We start from the raw sequence: 19191 nt of genomic DNA on the forward strand, positions 1-19191 counted from the left end.
AATCCAAATTAAAAACATCAATCACTCTTTAAGAACTATGTTTGGAACCACCAGTGTTCTAGAAAATATGTTTCAAAGTTATGGCTACATTTGCTTCCTCTGATGCAGCTGCAGTGTCAGAATATTTTTTTTAGCACTTCTCAGTCATCCCGTAAATTTCCGATAGATTTTTTTCCTGCCCAATCTCCCATAATGTTGGATAATTCATGGGAACAGAAAATGATCAGTTTCATACTGGTCCGCCCATCTTCCATGTGCCTTCATCACTGCTCAACGTGGACTGAGCAAATAGATTTTAGCAACTAAGTCCAAAGTTCCAGAGTGATGTTGGTGGAGTGGTGTGTGGCCTTGGCATAAACAAGCTGTAACAGTTAACATGCTCATTGGGAGTTCCATTGAGGGTAAATGTAAATGTGCAGGTTTAAAAAAATATATATTTTGCTCTAAATGTTATGGCTGTTTTTGCTTATAAGTGCTCTAAATGTATTTCTGCGGAATAGAGAATGGACATAACAAGATATCGAGTGAATTGCGCACAATTACACAATAATAGTCCCCCGGGAAAGTAGAGATTAAAAAATCAGTTTCAGGATACGCATTCACTGCTTGCAATCTGCTACAAGGAAACTAATTACAGCTGTTATTCAACTGATCCAAATATTGCCTTTTTGTTAATTTTTATAATATTGTGTTAACAGCTCTTACTAGGATAGGTGCAAAAGAAAGTCAGGTTAAAGCAAATTCAAAAGTTAGGCAGATGATGTTAATTGTTTTGTTTCAAATAGTAATTACAAGTCGGCTGGCTGGCAGGCAGGCACGCACGCACACTCCCCACAACTCCCCCCTCCCACCCCCTCTCCTCCATCCATACACACCTTCTGGTTTAATAGCTACCAACTTCTTCCTGTAACCGGCTAATTTCGATTGGAACAAAAGTGTAGCAACTGTTTAAACTATATCCTATGAGGGAAGATTCTCTCAAAGGTATGTAAACTTTCAAGGTAATAAAGCTTACTTGGTTTAGTAAGAAAGGCCTATCGCTGTAGATGAAAGAAGATAATATTTAGTATTTATGGTTCTATAAAAATAATGTTTCTCTTGATTTCAGCGTGGTGGTCATGCATGTGCAACTCCAGGCAAGGGTTGTATTGTTATGAAATGAAGTTTAAATTCGAAAGGGACTCTATTTCTGTCGTTCTCTGCTGCAATCTGGGTGATTTTGTCAAGAGTTTGTATGGCTTGTATTCAGAGAGTTACAGGAACACACACAAATGGGTCTTACCTGCCCCCAAATCCTCCGCTGCCAGGGTAGTTTGGCCGCCCATACATGCCCTGCTGTAGGTAAGGCTGGTTAGAGCTTCCTTTCGTTGTAAACTGCTGCTGCTGTGCGGAGTACTGCGGGGAGTTCATGCCTGGGTTGCTGTTCGTCATCCCAGAGCCCATGGGGTTCCCTCCAGGGTTCATGGGGTTGTTAGAATTAACCATTGGGTTACCCAGCACCTAATGAAGGGGTGAGTAAATCATGACTTGAAGAATTTAACATTTGCATCTAACTAAACCATATTCTAGGATATCTAAGCCTCTGTAATTCAAAACATGCCCTACTCCAGTGGTCATCAAATTGCTTAGTAGGCGCAGATCCCTTGTGTAAAGAAACTTGAATTGGGCCCACCATGAACGAGACCCTATTTATTTTACAATTATTCTATAAAATTAGTAGCAATAAACACATAACATTCAAACTTTGCAGTTATTTATGGCTGTCCCTCTTAAAATTTTTATCAAATACACGACTACCAATATACTATGGGAAGCTTCGTCTCTCTGATGTGTTAAAGTATCCACAATATGACCCTATACCAAAAATGGGGGAGGGAATTTGAATCTTTTTTCCACCCACACCTGCCACACCCCTTTGACACCTACTCCAAATCCAAGACATGAGTGACAAAAGATGTTACTGATATTCAATTCCAGAGAGGCTCACTGTAACTGTTTGTTTTGCTAAAAATATAGCACCGTTTTAAGCATAATGCCCGGCGCACACACCTCCCAAGATGAAGCCCAGCCCCCCACTTTGAAGTTGTTTGCCCAAGTCAATTGTGGATCATGTGTCTGATAATAAAAACAATAGCCTCTCATGGAGACCTCTATAATGGTTACAATAAAACAATCTACCATAACCATCATCTTGTGTGTCGATTCCTTCTTTGGTAAACAATATAATTGACCTCTCCTTCAGCCCAGGTTGACCATGAGGATGCTAAGCAGCGATCTATGCAGGAGGAGAGTTTCCACATGTACTGTGGAGCATTCATGGCGATGTTAGGCTAAGTTAATTGCCACTTTGTTTCTTGAATTCCTATAACATTTATGAGATGTAGCTAACAATCCACAACGTGTTTCAGATTCAAACCCACACAACTGCACATTTAATTGGGGAATTGGGGCGTGTCCAAAGCTCACCTGGCTCTGAGAAGTGTTTGTGACTCCCCACACCGTTGTCACCACGGAGAGAGAGCCTGGTGCCTGGTTAGTGTTCTGCTGCCATGGAACAGAGTCATAGGAGAAGGACCCATCACTGAAAAACCAAGGGGAAACAAACTTGTAATTTGAGAACTATCTTGTGTGAAAAGAATGAAAGCATTATTAATACAAATAAAAAAAAACTATGTCAAACGTAGCAATGACAGCAAATTACCTGACTGTTACACAAAAATAAGTAATTCATGACCAAATGGCAAAGGCAGAACAATAAATTACCATGCTGAACATACAGACTAACAAGAGACCTTAATATCAAACAAAGAGTAACTACAAGTGAACTTGATATAAAACTTGGGGGGGTACTACCAAGTGACCTCTGTATTACAACCAGAGCCTCAACGAGTGACCTCATTACAAAATGAGTACCGCCAAGAAGTTGCCATATAAAAAAGCCAGAAAGATCAAAAATACACTAACTTGAAGTACCAGGACTTTAGAGAGTGACCTTACTTTTCAAACAATGAGGCTACCACTAGGAGACCCACATATCAAACACAGAGCATTCCAACAAGTGGTCCCACATGGGTGGTTGACAGATGCCCCATGTGTACCTTGGGTGCTCATTGCAGTTAGTTTATGGTTTGCTGCTTCGCCTGACTTACCCATGCGACAGAGTGGGTTTCATTGAGCTCATAGAGTTCATGGGGGGCTGCATAGGGATCTTCCCTGCGGGGTCGTTCTGACGGCTCTTCTGGTGGCGGAGCAGCAAGAGCCTCCCCAACTCTTCACACCAAGAAGAGAGCAGGGCTGTAAAAAACATAAGAAACAAAGCAATTAAGTAATTAACTTGAAGGACAAAAGGCTGCTAAATGTTGTCAATAAGTATGCACACTGGCTGCTTAGCGATCACACCAGCTTGAGGAGTCCCTGTACCCCTGCAGAGACGTGGAGTAATTACACAAATATTCTCTGAAGGTGCACAGAGGCAACCTTACAAAGTACCAAACATGCCACTAGGAGCACTCAACATTCTGACGTTCAATAAACATATGGACTAAACAGGTTAGAGTGGATAAACTCACTGAATTTGTAATCTAACTACACCGCACATTCTGTGAGAATACCACTCTTCACATTCCATAAGATTACCACATTTCACTTTTTAGAAGACTATCACTACATTGTTTAGATCACCACAGTACACACTACTACTTCCGGTCAGTCAATTAATACAACATTTGACTAGTTTCACACTTTGAACTTTTGGCATTCCCATACTGTGCTTTCTAATAGATTAAAACATGGCACATTCTAGCGAATTTGTACAGCAGCGGTCCTTTAGACCCTCAGTGAAGCCCTTATGGAAGCTGTGGACCCCAGCCTAAATTATTTCTACAACTTGAACCTGAAAGCAATACATAATAATATGGGAAGAAGTCTACATGAACAGCTACACAAATTAGGAAATATTTCATTTAATTCACAAACAAATATATATCTCTAAGTTTAAATTTTAAAGGAAACATTGGAGCTTTTCAAAATGTGGTTTTATTTCTAAAAGACAAAGCGATATGCTAGAATCTTGCATGCCAGTCTATCTTCCATAATCTCTTTGTTAAGATCATACCAGTACTTCAATTGAGACCATCAATCATTCATACTCGATTCTGTTTGCTGTACTTGCAATTGAATCAAACTATGGATACCAACTTAATTTTTACCCTCCTATTTCAGATTCCTTCACAATTACAGGGAGTCTTAATATTTTTAATAAAGCTTTTTTAGATACATACCCTTTATAAATAAGCTAATATTTCCCTTTCTAAACAGTCGCTTACCCCCGAGTGGCGCCGCATGCCCCCAAGGGTCTGCAGACCTCGGATTAAGAATCACTGTTTTTTTTTTGGGGAGTTACCACACTGTGCATGCTGCTGAATTACCAGGCTGTATACTTGTGAATCACCAACTGCACACTAAGCAATTAACACACCATGGTTCCTTACAAAATATTACATATAGTATGCATTGACACAAATTCTAATACTGTGGATTGTAGAAAAAGAGAAAGACAGCTGAACTGTGTATTTAATAGGTGCCATGCTGTGAATTCTAACAACGCTATCACACTGTGCATTCAAATAATTCACCACACTGTGCAATATAGCAAGTTATAATGTTGTGCACTCCAATGAATTTCTGCCTATTCAATTGTGAATAGCCACACTATGCATTCTAGCAGACTGCAACGCTATCGCAATCATCCGTGTATTCAAGAGTGCATTTTATGTAAGGACACTACTATGCACGCCCAAGGATTGTAACACTGTTTAGTAGCAGTTTCTGGTGTAGTGCATTCGATTACTACACTGTGGGATTCCCACAACTCACATTCAAAAGGATTCATGGGGTACTCATTTTAACACACTGTCCAAATGCAGAATTTTGCGAATTACCACACTGCACACTGTAACCTCTATCAAGAGGATGCAAATGTTTGCGGACTAATAAACTGTGTCCGACTGACCTACCACTGTGCATGTTTGTGTAGATTCCTCCACTGCTCACTGCCACAAAATACTAGTTTTCACTTCCAAACAGTAAGCATGTGAAGCACTTGTATAGGTGGTACTCCCACATAGTAAACCTATAAACTGACATGCACACCGCAACAAGGATCTGATTTGTGACTAGTCACCTACTGGGGGTGTTCTTCCGTTGCCTTGCTCTCATTCATCCGTCCTGTGTGCTCTGTGAATATGATCTGCAGTTTTTGTACCTTCCTGGCTACCTCCCAACTCTTCATCCATCCATGAAACAGATTCGTGACTAGACTTTAAAAATACAGCAAAAAAAGGGAAGGCACAGATGTGAAAGCGCTCTGCCTTTGTCTGCCTCAGTGGTGCAGGACTGTGATGATGGCAGCGGCACTTAGCAGCATCAATATGTCCAACGCGAGGATGGTTTACAGAAAGGCCTGAAGAAGATCGCGTCTGACGCGTGGCGAAGGAAAAGGCAATGTGACACTAGGGGTGACTCTCACATATTTGTTGTTGAATATCTGTGCACCCAGTTGGTCTAACTATTGTCAATCTCTACTCTTGATATGAGTGTGCTTTTTGGGATGTCACTTTCTGATCTCGAATGCAAAATCATTAGACACTAATCCCTTTATGAGTTTATGTTCCCCATAGGCACTCCTGTGATAAATCCCCCGCTGGGTTTCTCAAGCTTAATACATTATAATATATTCCTCTCAATATTTCCACATCCGTCAAATGAATTACTCTTGATTTCAAGGTTCATTTCACTGAAGATTTTTATTTAATTTTGTGTATTTTTGTTGTGTCCTAAACCAATAATATATTTAGTACCCTCCTCTCCCCAATGCATTTTGGACCTAATGTGCTCCTTCATCAGGGGGAAACTCTGCTTATCATCTCTTGCATTTCTTTTTTTTGGACTTGAAATGTCCTCCTGTTTGGGTATGTGTGAATGTTAAGAGAGCTTCAAGGCCAAGGGAATCACTTTCAACCAGACATTTATTTATTTATTTATTTAGAAAGTTTTATATAGCGCGAACAAGATCTTCGCAGATATCAGAGCGCTTTACAGAGAAGGGGAGCATGTATACGCAGATACATCAATCATGTTAGAAGTACATTGAAGTTATATCATAAAACAGTGAAGTAAATCAAATTCAGAGTCAAAATAAAAATACAAAGGGTTCGAACAAATAGTACAGATGAGTAACGAGTCTTTGTAGTTTTATCTCCAGTAGTGGTTCAAGTGTATTTAGCCATGAGGATCGCTTTTACTTCTTTCTTGAAACGTATGGAGGATGTGATCAGCCTGGTTTCAGGGGGAAGCGAATTCCAAATCCTGGGAGCCATTCCCGAGAAGGAGCGTTTATAGGTTTTTTCCTTGCGGAATCTTTTAGGCTTCAGCAAAAGGTTGTTTGTACCTCTAGTGTTCCTGGTGCCTCCAGAAATCGTCAGCTTCTGTGCGAGGTATCTAGGTGAGCTCAGGTGGATAGCCTTGTGCGTCAAACAAGCGATTTTCAGGTGTATTCTGGCTTCAAACGGCAGCCAGTTCAGGGATTTGAAGTCAGGGGAAATGTGTGAGTGTTTTTTTGATCCAGTGATAAGTCTCGCTGCGGCGTTTAAAGAGGCTCTTAAGGGTGCCGTAGTAGCTAGGGGGAGACCGCAGAGTGCGGTGCTGCCGTATTCTATTCGAGGTATGACTAGTGAATGTACCGCAGTTTGGAAGTCTTTGGCTGGAAGGAAAGGTTTAAGTTTCCTAAGGGTGTTGATTTGGTAGTTCGCTCCCTTAGTTGCTTTGTTGATGTGTTCCTGCATGCTGAGATTGGTGTCAAGTGTTATGCCCAAAGATTTTGCTGAGTCCACAATGGTGGGTTGAACATTAAGTGCTGTGAGGTCTTTAAGCCACCTTTGTGCGGTAGTGATCTTCGCGGGTGGTGAGATCAGAAGGAACTCTGTTTTAAGGGCATTGAGTTTGAGATGATTAGCGGCCAGCCAAGATTGAGTGCTTCTGATCGTTGAGTTCAAGAGCGTGATGTCTTTGGGTGATTGTAGTTTGAGATAAAGTTGGGTGTCATCAGCATACATGTGGAAGTGTACATTGGATTCTTGCAGCAAAGTGGTTAGAGGTTCCATAACTAAGTTGAACAAAGTTGGGGATAGGGAGGATCCTTGTGGTACGCCTAGCGATACAGGTCTTGGCGCGGACATCAAGTTGTTGCTCTTGAATTTCTGCGACCTGTTTTGCAAAAAGGACGTAAACCATTTGAGCACAGTTCCAGATAGGCCCATTCTTGTGTTTAATAGTTCGAGTAAGTTCTCATGTTTGACGGTGTCAAATGCGGAGGAGAGATCAAGGAGGATGAGGAGGCAGGTGTCGTTATGATCTAGGATTTGGAGGGCGTCGTCGATTATGTGAGTCATAGCAGTTTCAGTACTGTGATTTGCTCGGAAGCCTGATTGATGAGAGTTGAGGAGATCAAACTGAGTAATGTGTTTAGTCAATTGTATTTGTGCGCATTTTTCCAGCAGTTTGGCAAGAGTCGGAATGTTGGTAATGGGACGGTAGTTGTTTAGGTCAGAGGGGTCGGCTGTAGGTTTCTTTAGCAAAGGTGTGACTTGTCCGACTTTGAGGGAGTCGGGAATGATCCCTTGTTGAAGTGAGCTGTTAATGATTTTGGTCCAGAGTGGAAGGAGCGACGGGGTAAGGACTTTGACAGCGTTAGCAGGAAGGGGGTCCGTGAGGTGATTGGATGGTTTCAGAGTGCTGAGCAGTTTGCCAATTTCTTCTTCTGAGTAGGTGACAAAGGTTGACCAGTAGGCATTGTTTTTTGGTTTAGTGGGTGCTATGCGGTGAGGTTTGGGGAAGAGGCTTGCGTCCATGAGGAGATCATTCTTTATGTTGTCAGTTTTTTGGTTAAAGAAAGAGGCGAAGTCTTCGCAGGAGGGAGCTTCGCGCATGGTGTTGAGAGGTAGGGGTTGTTCTTTGGATTGTGTTCGGATAAGCTCAAACAGCTTTCTCGGACGATTTTTGGCTTGGTCGAGCTGACGACTGAAGAAGTCTGATTTTGATCGTTTTATTTTCCTGAAGTAGGCATTTCTCTTTTTCTTCAGGTTTTTTAGGTTCAGTGCAGAGGGAGCTGATCTCCAGGTGCGCTCTGCCATTCGCATTGCGCGTCTATCGTCATTGAGACTCCCGTCGTACCAGGGGTTGGAGATTTTTGCGGTGGCTTTTTTTAGCTGCAAGGGTGCGACTTCGTTAATTATTGAGGTCATAGTGTTAAGATAGTGATCAGTCAAGGATTGGACGTCCTTAACGCCAGCAGGAGGAAGCAGTAAGTTGCAGCTGTTGGGGGGCAGCGAGTTTGAGTTTAGCTTTTTCATGTCTCTTTTCCAGACTTTGGGCCTGGCGGATTGAGCAGGGTTAAGTTTAACTTTTTCATTGATGAAGAATGTGACAATATGATGATCTGACCAGTCACAGGGTTGGATAGATTCGAGTTGGATAGAGCCCTCTTTGGAGATGATAAGGTCAAGGATAGAGCCTTTATCGTGTGTTGGACTGTTGCAAATTTGGGTGAGGTCAAGGGCGTTAAGGAAATTCTTCAGACCTTTTACCACCGCATCATTGTGATCGTTCCAGCGGAGGTTGAAGTCACCAAGGTATATTTGTGTGAGTTGTCGCCCGGAGTTGGTTGAGATCATGTCCATGATTTGTTGGGAGAAGGTAAGGTTGTCACCGGGTGGGTGGTAAACGCCGTGCAGAGTGCAGATCTGTTTGCCCTCACTGACAATATCGAGGCAGATGTATTCACAAGACGTTGGGGATGGTATGGAAGGGGAAGTTACTTTCAAGACAGAGAGGTTGCTCCTGTATATACATGCGATTCCGCCACCTTTTTTATTGCCAGACCTATCAAGTCTAGTGATGTGGTAGTTGGGGGGAACCAGAATGTCCATTATAGGTGTAGAAGCTTCTGTTAGCCATGTTTCAGTAATGATGATTAAGTCAAGATCCAATTTTAGGATGAGATCGGCAATGGCGGCGGAGTGTCTAGCGGCTGATCTGCAGTTGAGCAGAGTGCATTTGAGACGGGGTGTGTCGATGGCAGAAGGGTGTTCTAGAGCGAGGGGGACATTACTCAGGTTACTATGGATAGCGATTCTGTTGTTCAGTGTGGGGGGTCTAAGGGGGTTGGAGTGAATCGTGGGAATGGCAGTGAGAGTGTCGGGTGTGATGCTATGGGGACCTGAGTCATAGGAGCGGAGGAGTGTGGTTGTGTCTAGGTCTGAGAGAGTGTTGCAGGAGCGGTGGGGGCGATTTTCGCGATTGTGAACAGGGATTGAGGTCCAATGCGGTGGGAGTCGAGTGCGAGAGTTCGCCGCCCGGTTGGAGGACCATTTGGGAGGGGAGGTGATGGTGGAGGCGCGTGAGTGGTGTCTGGGGTGTGTGCTGAGTATTTGTTTGATGCTGTGAATGTCTTGTTTGATCTGGTGGAGGGTGTTGGGTGAGGGGTGATTGGAGTGTGATAGACGGAGTAGTTGTTGTTTGATGATGAACATGTCTTCTTTGAGCTGGAGGAGGGAGGCCGTAATGTGGTCTATTGTGGGAAATGTGTTGGAGGTGGGGATGGGAGGGTCGGGCGTGGATGACATAGGGGAGAGGTTGGTGGCGTGGATGAGAGTATTGGTGGTAGGCGTAGAGTGCAAGGTGGAGGATGGGCGTTTATTAGTGGTGGAGGTTGGGTAGTGGGGGGTGAGACTGGGGAGGGTAGCGGGATTGTAGATGGTTCTTTTTTGAGAGGGTATCTTTGTAGTCAACAACACTTTCTTGGATTCTAGGACTTGTAGTTTTGTTTTCCCCATTTTAAGCATGGATCTAAATGCAACAGATTGCAGTGAACAGTGGGAAACAATACAACACATGCGTTTGTTGCCCTCAAAGTACGAGAAGAGCAAGAAGATCAGTGAACGAATGAGGAATGAGAGAATGAATGAATAGTGAGATATCTACAGCACACAGCTACTCTGAGGAGTGTCCCAGCTCTGAGTAGAATGTAAGGGAGCAAAGGATGTTGAATTGGTTAGTAGTCATCCACTGGAATACAACTGAAAGGCAATTGGCTGGCCTTTCTTAAAAGACACCAGAAGCTGAGTGCCATTGGCATAGGAGATTATCTTGGCCCCAAAAGAATCGACAAATGACGCTAGAGGGCCATATAGATGTTAAACATTGTTGGGCTAAGGGCTGAGCCCGGGACACTCCTACAGAGACACTTCTCTTACCCGACGAGAAAGGTGGTATCCAGACCTCTTACATCCATCTTCGAGGAAGGATTTCAGCCACTTCAGCGTTGTGCCCCTGATGCCTATGTCATGAAGACGGGCAAGCAGTGTGAAGCTGAAACACTTCATTAGTCCTAACAAGGCAGCAAGATCACTTTTATAAGTTTAGCCCCTCCAGACTTACTCAGCATGTCGAGCACTGTCTGTGGTGTGCACAAACTGACTCAGGCTCTTGTGCTGCATGTTGAATAGATTTAGAAATACAGCAATGCTATTTGCTATGCATTTTTTCTATGTGTTTGGCGTAAGGGACTCAACTGTGTACATACTGGGCTAAATTTTAAAAAAAATAGATGCACATTATGACACACGTAATTTGCTTGTATGCATGATAGTAATTTACACTTTGTTATTCCACAGTCATCTCATGTCCACCTAGCACATTGAGTTATGCCTTATTTCTAGTTATATGTATGGGTTCGCAGGCATTGCATAGACCAAGTGCACCGGTTAGGAAATCAGAAAAATAATGACTTGTTTCTTCTTTCAATTATAATTCTCTGTGCAAGTCTCTTGCCTCTACACACCCATTGCAATTTTTCAGCAGCACTCCCACAATGTTGAGCTGAAGTCAGTGGAGAAAATGCCTTAACAAATGTCTGAATTCACCACTTTGTTAAAACTGAGTGGGTATTCACCATATTTGCAAAAGATCATCCAGACTACTCTTCAGACACACCCAATTTAAGTTAAAAACAAGGCCTATATATTCTATACATTATCCAGTAGACTATACAGTAGTGCATTGCAGTAATTTACACGTTTCATGCTTAGTGACTCAAGAGTAAATTATGCAGTGCAATCTACACTTTTTACTTTCACATTTTGGAGTCCGTCCCATACAATTCTTAGATACATACATTACACATATGCAGCGTTATTATTTTCCGAAAGTTCAGAGCCTGGTACCACATTCGCTGTGAAAGGCGATTGTGTTAAACTCGTTTCTCTAACCCCTTCATCAGAATAAAATTAAAGGGGAAACTAGCTGCGTTTGAAATGTTTGTTTTATGGTGCAAATCAGGTCTTGCACTTCAGCTCTCAGGGAGTGCTTATTCGAACATTAATGGCACTCGTCTAATTCACCACTAATACTTTTTGGGGTCCAGAGTAGCGCGCTACTTACCAAAAAGCGCTTTGAAGCCTCCTCAGGTTAAGTATGCGCTATATAAATGCAATTACAATTACATCTACTTGCACTGAGTGGTTGGCCTGCCACCGCTGCTTGTTGCCAGGAGAATGTATTAAAGAGGCAAACAGAAACACCACCGGCTGCGCCCCTGCTTTAAACGAGGACAGGGATGTTTAACCCTTTCGCTTCGGCGGCTATTCCGCCGCAGCGCTAACGGGGCGGGGCGGCCGCATGCTGGTGACAGTACCGCTCCGTCACCAGCCGCGTTTGCGCTGTGCTCGTGACGGAGCGGTTCCGTCATGGCCCCGCCCGCCTAATACAACGCGCCGCGCAGGCGCGGCGGCCGGGCCATGACGGAACCGCTCTGTCATCAGCACAGCCCAACCGTAGCTGATGACGGAGCGGTTCCGTCATCAGCAGGGGAGGGGTTAAAGCTTAAGAGGCCTAAGTTGCTGACACCCGCTGCGCCCTTGAGGGCTTAACATGCTGCATTTGGCTTGTCAACAAACGTTTACCTGATTCCACACAGAATTGCCACTAGGAGGAGCAGCAACGGCAAATTAATAAACAAGTGTTGGTGGGCTCATCTCTAAATTAGACAGACAGCAAAATGTTGCAGACTGTCATAAGTGTCATAAGCGCCGGAGTTGACAATTAAGTGCCGGTGCCAAGCACCGGAAAATACCTGCTCAAATTAAGCATGTTGTAAAGAGATTGTCCAGTCCAATTCTGCCACAACAGACAACGGATACACTACATGTGCAGAGATTGTCTCACTACTGTCCTCTTGACGTTCACGTCCGATAATCAGAATGGGTGAATCTGCTTTGTAACTTAAAAATGACATCTGCTATCATTTCTACTTTGCTAGTAACCAGAGGTGAACACGCTGGAGGGTGCCAAAACCGCTGCAAATCCATCAGTGTATAGAGAGATGTTGTGAGCTGTGGACACCATGCCTATCACCCTAAGTTTATTTCACCTTTTACCTTCTAGTTTCCTTTTTAGTGTATTCCACATTGTCACCTCTATTAGTCTGTTGGTGGCTGAGACAGACACATCCGCTTAGAACTACTGGATGATTACACTGCTAGGGGTGAGAAGTGGGAGGTGTACGGCGCTACCTTAGCCGGTGTTTGCTGGATACAGTCTTTTTATTCATTGCTCTGAACCGCAATTGCTATTTTTAAAATTGTACAATATTGCTACAGCACTTACTATTTTTAACTCGTGATTTCTCCACCTGTTTCCTTCTCCCGCCCCGGTCCGCCGCGTCAATTGTGGGCGTTTGTGCGGAGGGTGAGGAACCCACCACTTCCTGATTCCTCAGCAATCGGGTCAGTGCTCTAGTTGTTCTTGCCCTCTCCCTACGTATGAGAGAAGGACAGCGGCCGCGCAGCGGGCGCGCCGAGTGCGCCCCGAAGGCGCGCACAAGGCAAGCCCGTTTGCGCCGGTCCGCGACTGGACGCGGCCAGGGGCCAGAACCCCTGCTCCAAATGCTAATGAGACGGTGAAAGGGTCGCGGTATTCGCGGAACATTTACTATCACTACGTCCTACCCCTAACGCCGCCTGTAGACACAGTATGCTGTTGGAGAATCTGCTCCAGGAGGGCAAAGTATGCCACTTCAACCCTTTAAGTGCCTTAGAGAATGTGAGGGTAGCAGGCCTACTCTCCATGTTCTTAGTGAACATTCGCTCATTTAAAAAACATAGTCTGGACATCTATGATGTTCTAACTGACTATCAGCCGGATCTGCTGTTCTCAACAGAGACCTGGCTGGACGAGGCTTCAGCTCCGGAGATTCTAGAGGCCCTTCCATCGGCGTATGGTCTTCTAAGGATTGATAGGGGGGTTCAGAGAGGGGGGGGGGAATTGCATTGGTGCATAAAATTGAGCTTCCGTGCTCCCTTGAGCCAGTGAAAATTAGCAACAGTGAGTCAGGCTTATTCTCTATTATAGTTTCCCCTGAGTGTACTATTAAGAGCTATCTTATATATTGCCCCCCAGGGGGGTCCACGCAATTTGTGGAGAGCCTACTGGAAACTGTGACTCAACCGGCTTTACGTTATAGTAAATTCCTTATGTTAGGTGACCTGAACCTGCATTTTGAAGATGTTAACTGCTTAGAGGCACAATCAGTTATCGCCTCTCTGAAGTCCCTGATGTTTAAACTCTCTGGTGGAATGCCCACGCATCAGGCGGGGCATCTCCTCGATCCCATTTTCTGTAATTGGGATGAAATCAAGGTGCTTCAGCCCATCAGGATTCCATGGTCAGATCACCACCTAATTCCGTTCTCAGTGATGAGCTCACCTAGAGAAGATAAGCTTAAGAGACTTACCCTACCTAAACGTAGGAATTGGAAAAAAATTCAGCCATGTGGCGTTCAAATGTGCTTTAAATCAGGAAACCCCATTTCTTAGTAAGACTCTTGAGGAAGAATGGAAGGATTATGAGGAATGGGTGCCTAAGGCATTAGATGAGGTGGCCCCTTGGACCCAAAAGGACCCTGTACGTGGGACCAGGTCAGCCCCTTGGTATAGTGAGGAACTGCGCACAGCTAAAGCTGCATGTAAAGGTATGGAACGTTCTTGGCGTAAAGACTATGATACTGCCTGTAAGGAATTATACAGGAACAACCTAAGGGAGTACCATAGTCTGATCAAGAAGGCAAAAAGAAAATTTGTTAAAGAGAGGATTGAGTTATCCGAAAACTCCTCTAAAGAGCTCTTTTTAATTCATAAGGAGCTAATGTCACTTACGAGAACAGTGACCAAAGACCTCTTTTCCACTGAGATATATGAATCCATCGCTGATCACTTTGTGAATAAAGTGGAGAAGATTTATTTGTCTTTTGAGGAGAGTTCGGACAATGACGTCCCTGTCTCGGGTACTGGTCAGAGGCACACTAAAGAAATATGTCTCAATGAGTTTAAGGTTCCTCCAAGGGAGGAATTGATGGGACTAATCAATAGTATCCAATCAGGCTCCCCTATCGATGTTGTTCCTCCTAAGATTCTCAGGAATCATTTAAATCTCCTGAGTAATCATATTGGTAATCTGGCTACCCTATCTTTTCATGAAAGTCATGTGTTAGAAGTATGGAAACTAGCCCAGGTGGTTCCTATAAAAAAGAGACCTAACCAGAGCATATCCCAGCTGGACAATCTTCGCCCCATCTCCCTCCTACCTTTTTGTGCCAAAGTGGTGGAGGAATTGGTTAATAACCAGTTGGTGAAATTTGTGGAGGATAATCATCTTCTACACTTCTCCCAATCTGGTTTCCGGGCGAAACTTTCCACAGAAACAGCCCTCCTCTTCTCCACAGAATTGCTTCGCCAAAAATTGGATGAGGGGCAGACAGCTGCCTTGACATTGCTGGACCTGAGTGCGGCTTTTGATACTGTGTCGCACTCTAGGCTTCTTGCCCGCCTGAGCGAGGTTGGGTTAGCCGGGTCAGCCTATCAATGGATGGGCTCTTTTCTGGCAGACAGAAAATTTCAAGTTCACTGCCCCCCTTTTAAATCCATGCCTTGTTCTCTTAGACAAGGGGTACCTCAGGGCTCCATATTAAGTCCTACGCTGTTTAATTTGTATATGGAACCTCTTGCTAGGATGGTGGTATCTTATGGGGTGGATATTGTGTCATATGCCGATGACACCCAACTGGTGGTCACTCTATCACATAATCCAGTTGAGACAGCAGATAACTTCTCCGCTTTCCTGTTGGCACTCGCTGGTTGGATGAAGACCAACTGCTTGCACCTCAATGGGAAAAAGACCGAACTGCTAGTGATTGGTTCCCTTCCCTCGGTCTGGACGTCGGCCTGATGGCCTTCTGACCTGGGTCCCACACCTACCCCCTCTGTTACTGTGAAGAACTTGGGTGTACTTCTGGACACCAACCTCTTGTATGCCGAGCACATTGGAAATGTGGCGGGTAAGTGCTATGGCATACTAAAGGTCCTCCGTAAAATCCTGGATCTATTACCCATTAAAGCTAGGAAAACACTAGTTCATGCCATGGTCACTTCTCATCTTGACTATGGGAATGCCCTATTTTGCGGCCTGAATAAAAAAGGTATGCACCAACTTCAATGTGTCTAAAATGCAGCTGCCAGACTTGTCCTGAACCTGCCCAGGAAGTCGTTGGGAAAACTTGTGTTACAGACCCTGCACTGGCTCCCTATGCGGGAACGTATACTGTTTAAAGCCATGTGCATGGCTCATCGTATTGCACAGGGCAAAGGCCCAGTGTAGCTCCAAAGGATGCGGTCTATGTACCGTCCCAAACGCATGTTGAGATCCATGGGTAGCATGCAATTTCTGGCGCGGATGGGTGGTCGCTCCTTCAGGTACCTAGCCAGCAAACAATGGAATGAACTCCCTATTGAGCTGCGGATGGAACCATCAGAATCTCGGTTCAGGCTCAAACTCAAGACCCACTTATTCCCCAAAATCTTAATCGGAGGTCCGTTCGTCTTTCTCTCGTCCTCCCCCCTTACTGTAAATCTGTTTCGAGTAGTCCTAGTGGACTGCATCCTCAGCGCGGGGACGCAATGTTCTTTAGTGTAACCAGGCACTTTATAAATGGTTTTAATATTATTATTATTATCCCCAAATTCCAGGAGCGTGCCAACTAAATTGATCCCCATGAGAGTCCTAGGCAGCTGACGATTGTTTTTTCCCCATCTTTCGTTATTGAAGGAGTACTCTCCCTTCATATCCCACCAGGAGAAAGTTCGGTTGTACCAGTAAATTGAGAGTTCTGAAGTATAACTTTTTACTATACTGTGATTTAAAGGTCTACTGTTCCCTATGTGTAACCTCCAAAAAGCCCCTTATAAGACCACTTTACCTCTCTCTTAAGGATATGGTACATGGTGTGTGGTAAAGAGCTTACAAAGTGAGTAAGTATGTCTCGCTGCTGCTGTGGTAACCCCGTATTTTGGAAAATTGCCTTCCCATCCTTAAATAAGTAGCCGTTTCTCAGATGTAAGTAACTATTGCAAAAATATAACCTAATGCGACAAGTCAACTCTCTCTAAATTATCTGGGGAAGAACCATGTGAACATTTTCTCTATGGAGAGCTAGAGTCTCGATCTGTGAATGATGCTTGCATTTGGATTGGTGCAGCTCCACCAAAAACTGATGCCTCCCAATAGCCAGTACTTTGTGGTTGAGGACTAGACTGGCTTTTCAGAATTTCGATCCAGAGTGGTGCCTGTTTCCTTCATCTGGGGCTAACTTGAGAAAGTTGGCTTGGAGCCAGGCCAGCCTGCCTGAATTGCATGCCACAAGTAAAACACTCAAGGTGACATACCAGGAGACCAGTCAAACAAGGTGACTACCGCAGTTCTGAATGAGCCATAGCATTACAAGCCTCAATTGAAGGAGTGTTACGCTCACTATACTATTGTGAGAGTGTTCCGAGGTATGCTAGATGCCATCCACAACATCCATGTGTTGGCAAATGGCAGAAACTTTCCACAACTTTTAAGACCCTTTATCCCACTAGCATCCACTGATTGGCAAAAGTGACTTCTTAGAAGAAATTCAACTCTGGGAACAGCCAAGTCAAATGAAAACCCTCTTGAGGACACTAACCATGGGCTGCCACGCTCAACTCATCCCAAAACAATAGTTAATGACCTCCAAGGAACCAGCGATTTAAACTAGTTTTGTAATGTGGCAGGTTTCAATAAGCAAGCCGAGCAACTAAACAAGGACATCAAGAAACCTGCAAAATCATGAGTACAATGGCAGGTAACCAACATACAGGTCGATTGCACTACCCGGTTGGGGCCTAATCATAATAGTGAGGGTACTAACGGCACAAATGAGCAGCAGGGCACTGAAAAATCCTGACCATGCAAGTCAAGAACTAAGACCTTGGTCCACTTCCCTTCATTGATGGCCTCCAACAGGTAGCTTACCATGGCCAAAAGGACTGAAGGGCATAAAAAAGATAACTCATTCAAATTAAGCATTACAGCCCACTGCCAAGGGCAATAATGGCCGTTCAAGGCCCTGAACCCAATTCATAGGCCCAAGGTCTTTCTTCAAGAATCTCATTGTGATGAACTTCGAGTCAGAGCTACCTGTTGTGCTTGGACGTCCAAGAGCTTACAATGGCCCATTTCAGTACTTTGCAGCCTGAACCTGAAGCTTTGCAAAGGTTAAATTCGCAGTTAGATTATAAAAAGCCCATATGGCCCTCCCCGCCCCTTTCATAAAGTTCACAGAGATTATTTACATAGTTAATAGTGGGAAAGTCCAAAAAACAAGACTGTTCGGCTTCACAGATCCTGATTCCACTGCAAAAACGATATTGATAAATGTTGAACTATCTGGATATAAGCTATAGGTTTTTAGTGCCGCTCATCATTTTACCCGTTTGTGTTTTAACAACATATTCTTTTTAAAACCAAACCTTTGAGTGGTCACCGAGCTGTAATGACAGAGTAACTACCTGTGCTGTGCTACACTGAATCAGATACCCGGCTCTACACTACCTCCTAGGTTCAAGGACTAGACTGCTCTATGCAGATCCACTGGACACTCGAAGAACCTCCTGGGCCCTTTCTTACTCCGGCACTCCTAGTCCTTAGACTCTCGAGGACAGGAGAGGTTTCAGTGTCTTAAAGTTAAGGATACACAGGCCAACTTAAGGGAGGGAGGTGTAAATAAACATTCAGCATGTAGCGCCACCAGAGGAAAAGTATTTTGTGTGAACGTTCCTCCCCACCGCGCCCTAACGAAGAGACATGCCTGGGCTGGGATATTTCCCTGCTGCATGAAATCCTATCCTGACGAGTGTCAAGAGGCTTTTATCGATCAATAGACTTATTTATAACAACTTGGTAAGAAACGGCGGGCTGTGGTACCAGTGTCCACCGCTGGGCTGTGGGTAAAGCATGGAGTAGGAGGGGAGGTGGAGGGCACAAGATAAGCCGTGTGGCACTGCAGGACAGATCATTTGAGAGAGCAAAAGGATCTCTGCAAGTAAGACTGCATTCCCCAGTATTGCTGCACTTAGAAGATTCAAAAATACTGTTTGCTTTTTGGTTTGTACATAGCACTTTTTTGAAAGACGCCCTAGGATGGCGGTTTTTAACGTGTGGTCCACAACGATATTCTGGGGTCCACGACGGTTTAGAAAAATAAACAATATTAGCAGCTTAAGATGTATATGCATAAAAAAATTTAAATTGACAATTTTAGAACATTTTAAGTGTCAATGAATTTGAAATTGAAGTCTAAAAATAAGTAAGAATCCTTAGCTTAATACGTGGGAGCAGCACAAGTACAGCAAACAAAATCCAGAACAGATGACTGGTGACTAAAAGTAGCACTCTTATGAGCTGACAAAAAGAAAACATGTCTGTTCCAATGGGATGTTGCCACTGAGTCCGCTGCAGGTAAAAGCTGTCGCTGAAAGAGTACAGTCGCGAGACTGTCCTGGTATACAAACAGATCTGAAACAACCAATGAGTGTGTAAAGTGGTTTTAAGGCTGCAAAGGGACTAAAAGGATGCAGAGGAACCTGATAAGAAGAATTAAGACTTTTTGCTCGAGTGATGTCTGAGGTCAAATCTGTTCACGGCCTTACTGGTGGGGTAAATACCTGTGCCTAATTAATCCTCCTGGGTAGAGGGTAGAGAAAGGAGGTGTAGTTCTTTACT

At 44.1% G+C, this 19191-nt stretch overlaps 1 protein-coding gene across 9 annotated transcripts in view; it reads right to left on the reverse strand.

Annotated features, from left to right (window-relative positions):
- ZMIZ1 (zinc finger MIZ-type containing 1) overlaps positions 1 to 19191 on the reverse strand; it is a 535099-nt gene that overhangs the window by 47124 nt on the left and 468784 nt on the right. For all 9 annotated transcript variants that reach the window (XM_086922439.1, XM_086922438.1, XM_086922436.1 and 6 more), the window contains 3 exons: positions 3150 to 3294; positions 2467 to 2581; positions 1283 to 1500 (listed from right to left, as the gene is read on the reverse strand). In XM_086922439.1, the coding sequence (XP_086778565.1) occupies positions 1283 to 1500; positions 2467 to 2581; positions 3150 to 3294 (478 nt within the window). The remainder of the gene's footprint in view (positions 1 to 1282; positions 1501 to 2466; positions 2582 to 3149; positions 3295 to 19191) is intronic.

The sequence above is a fragment of the Lissotriton vulgaris genome, chromosome 5, assembly GCF_964263255.1.
Source record: "Lissotriton vulgaris chromosome 5, aLisVul1.2, whole genome shotgun sequence".
Lineage (NCBI taxonomy): Eukaryota > Metazoa > Chordata > Amphibia > Caudata > Salamandridae > Lissotriton > Lissotriton vulgaris.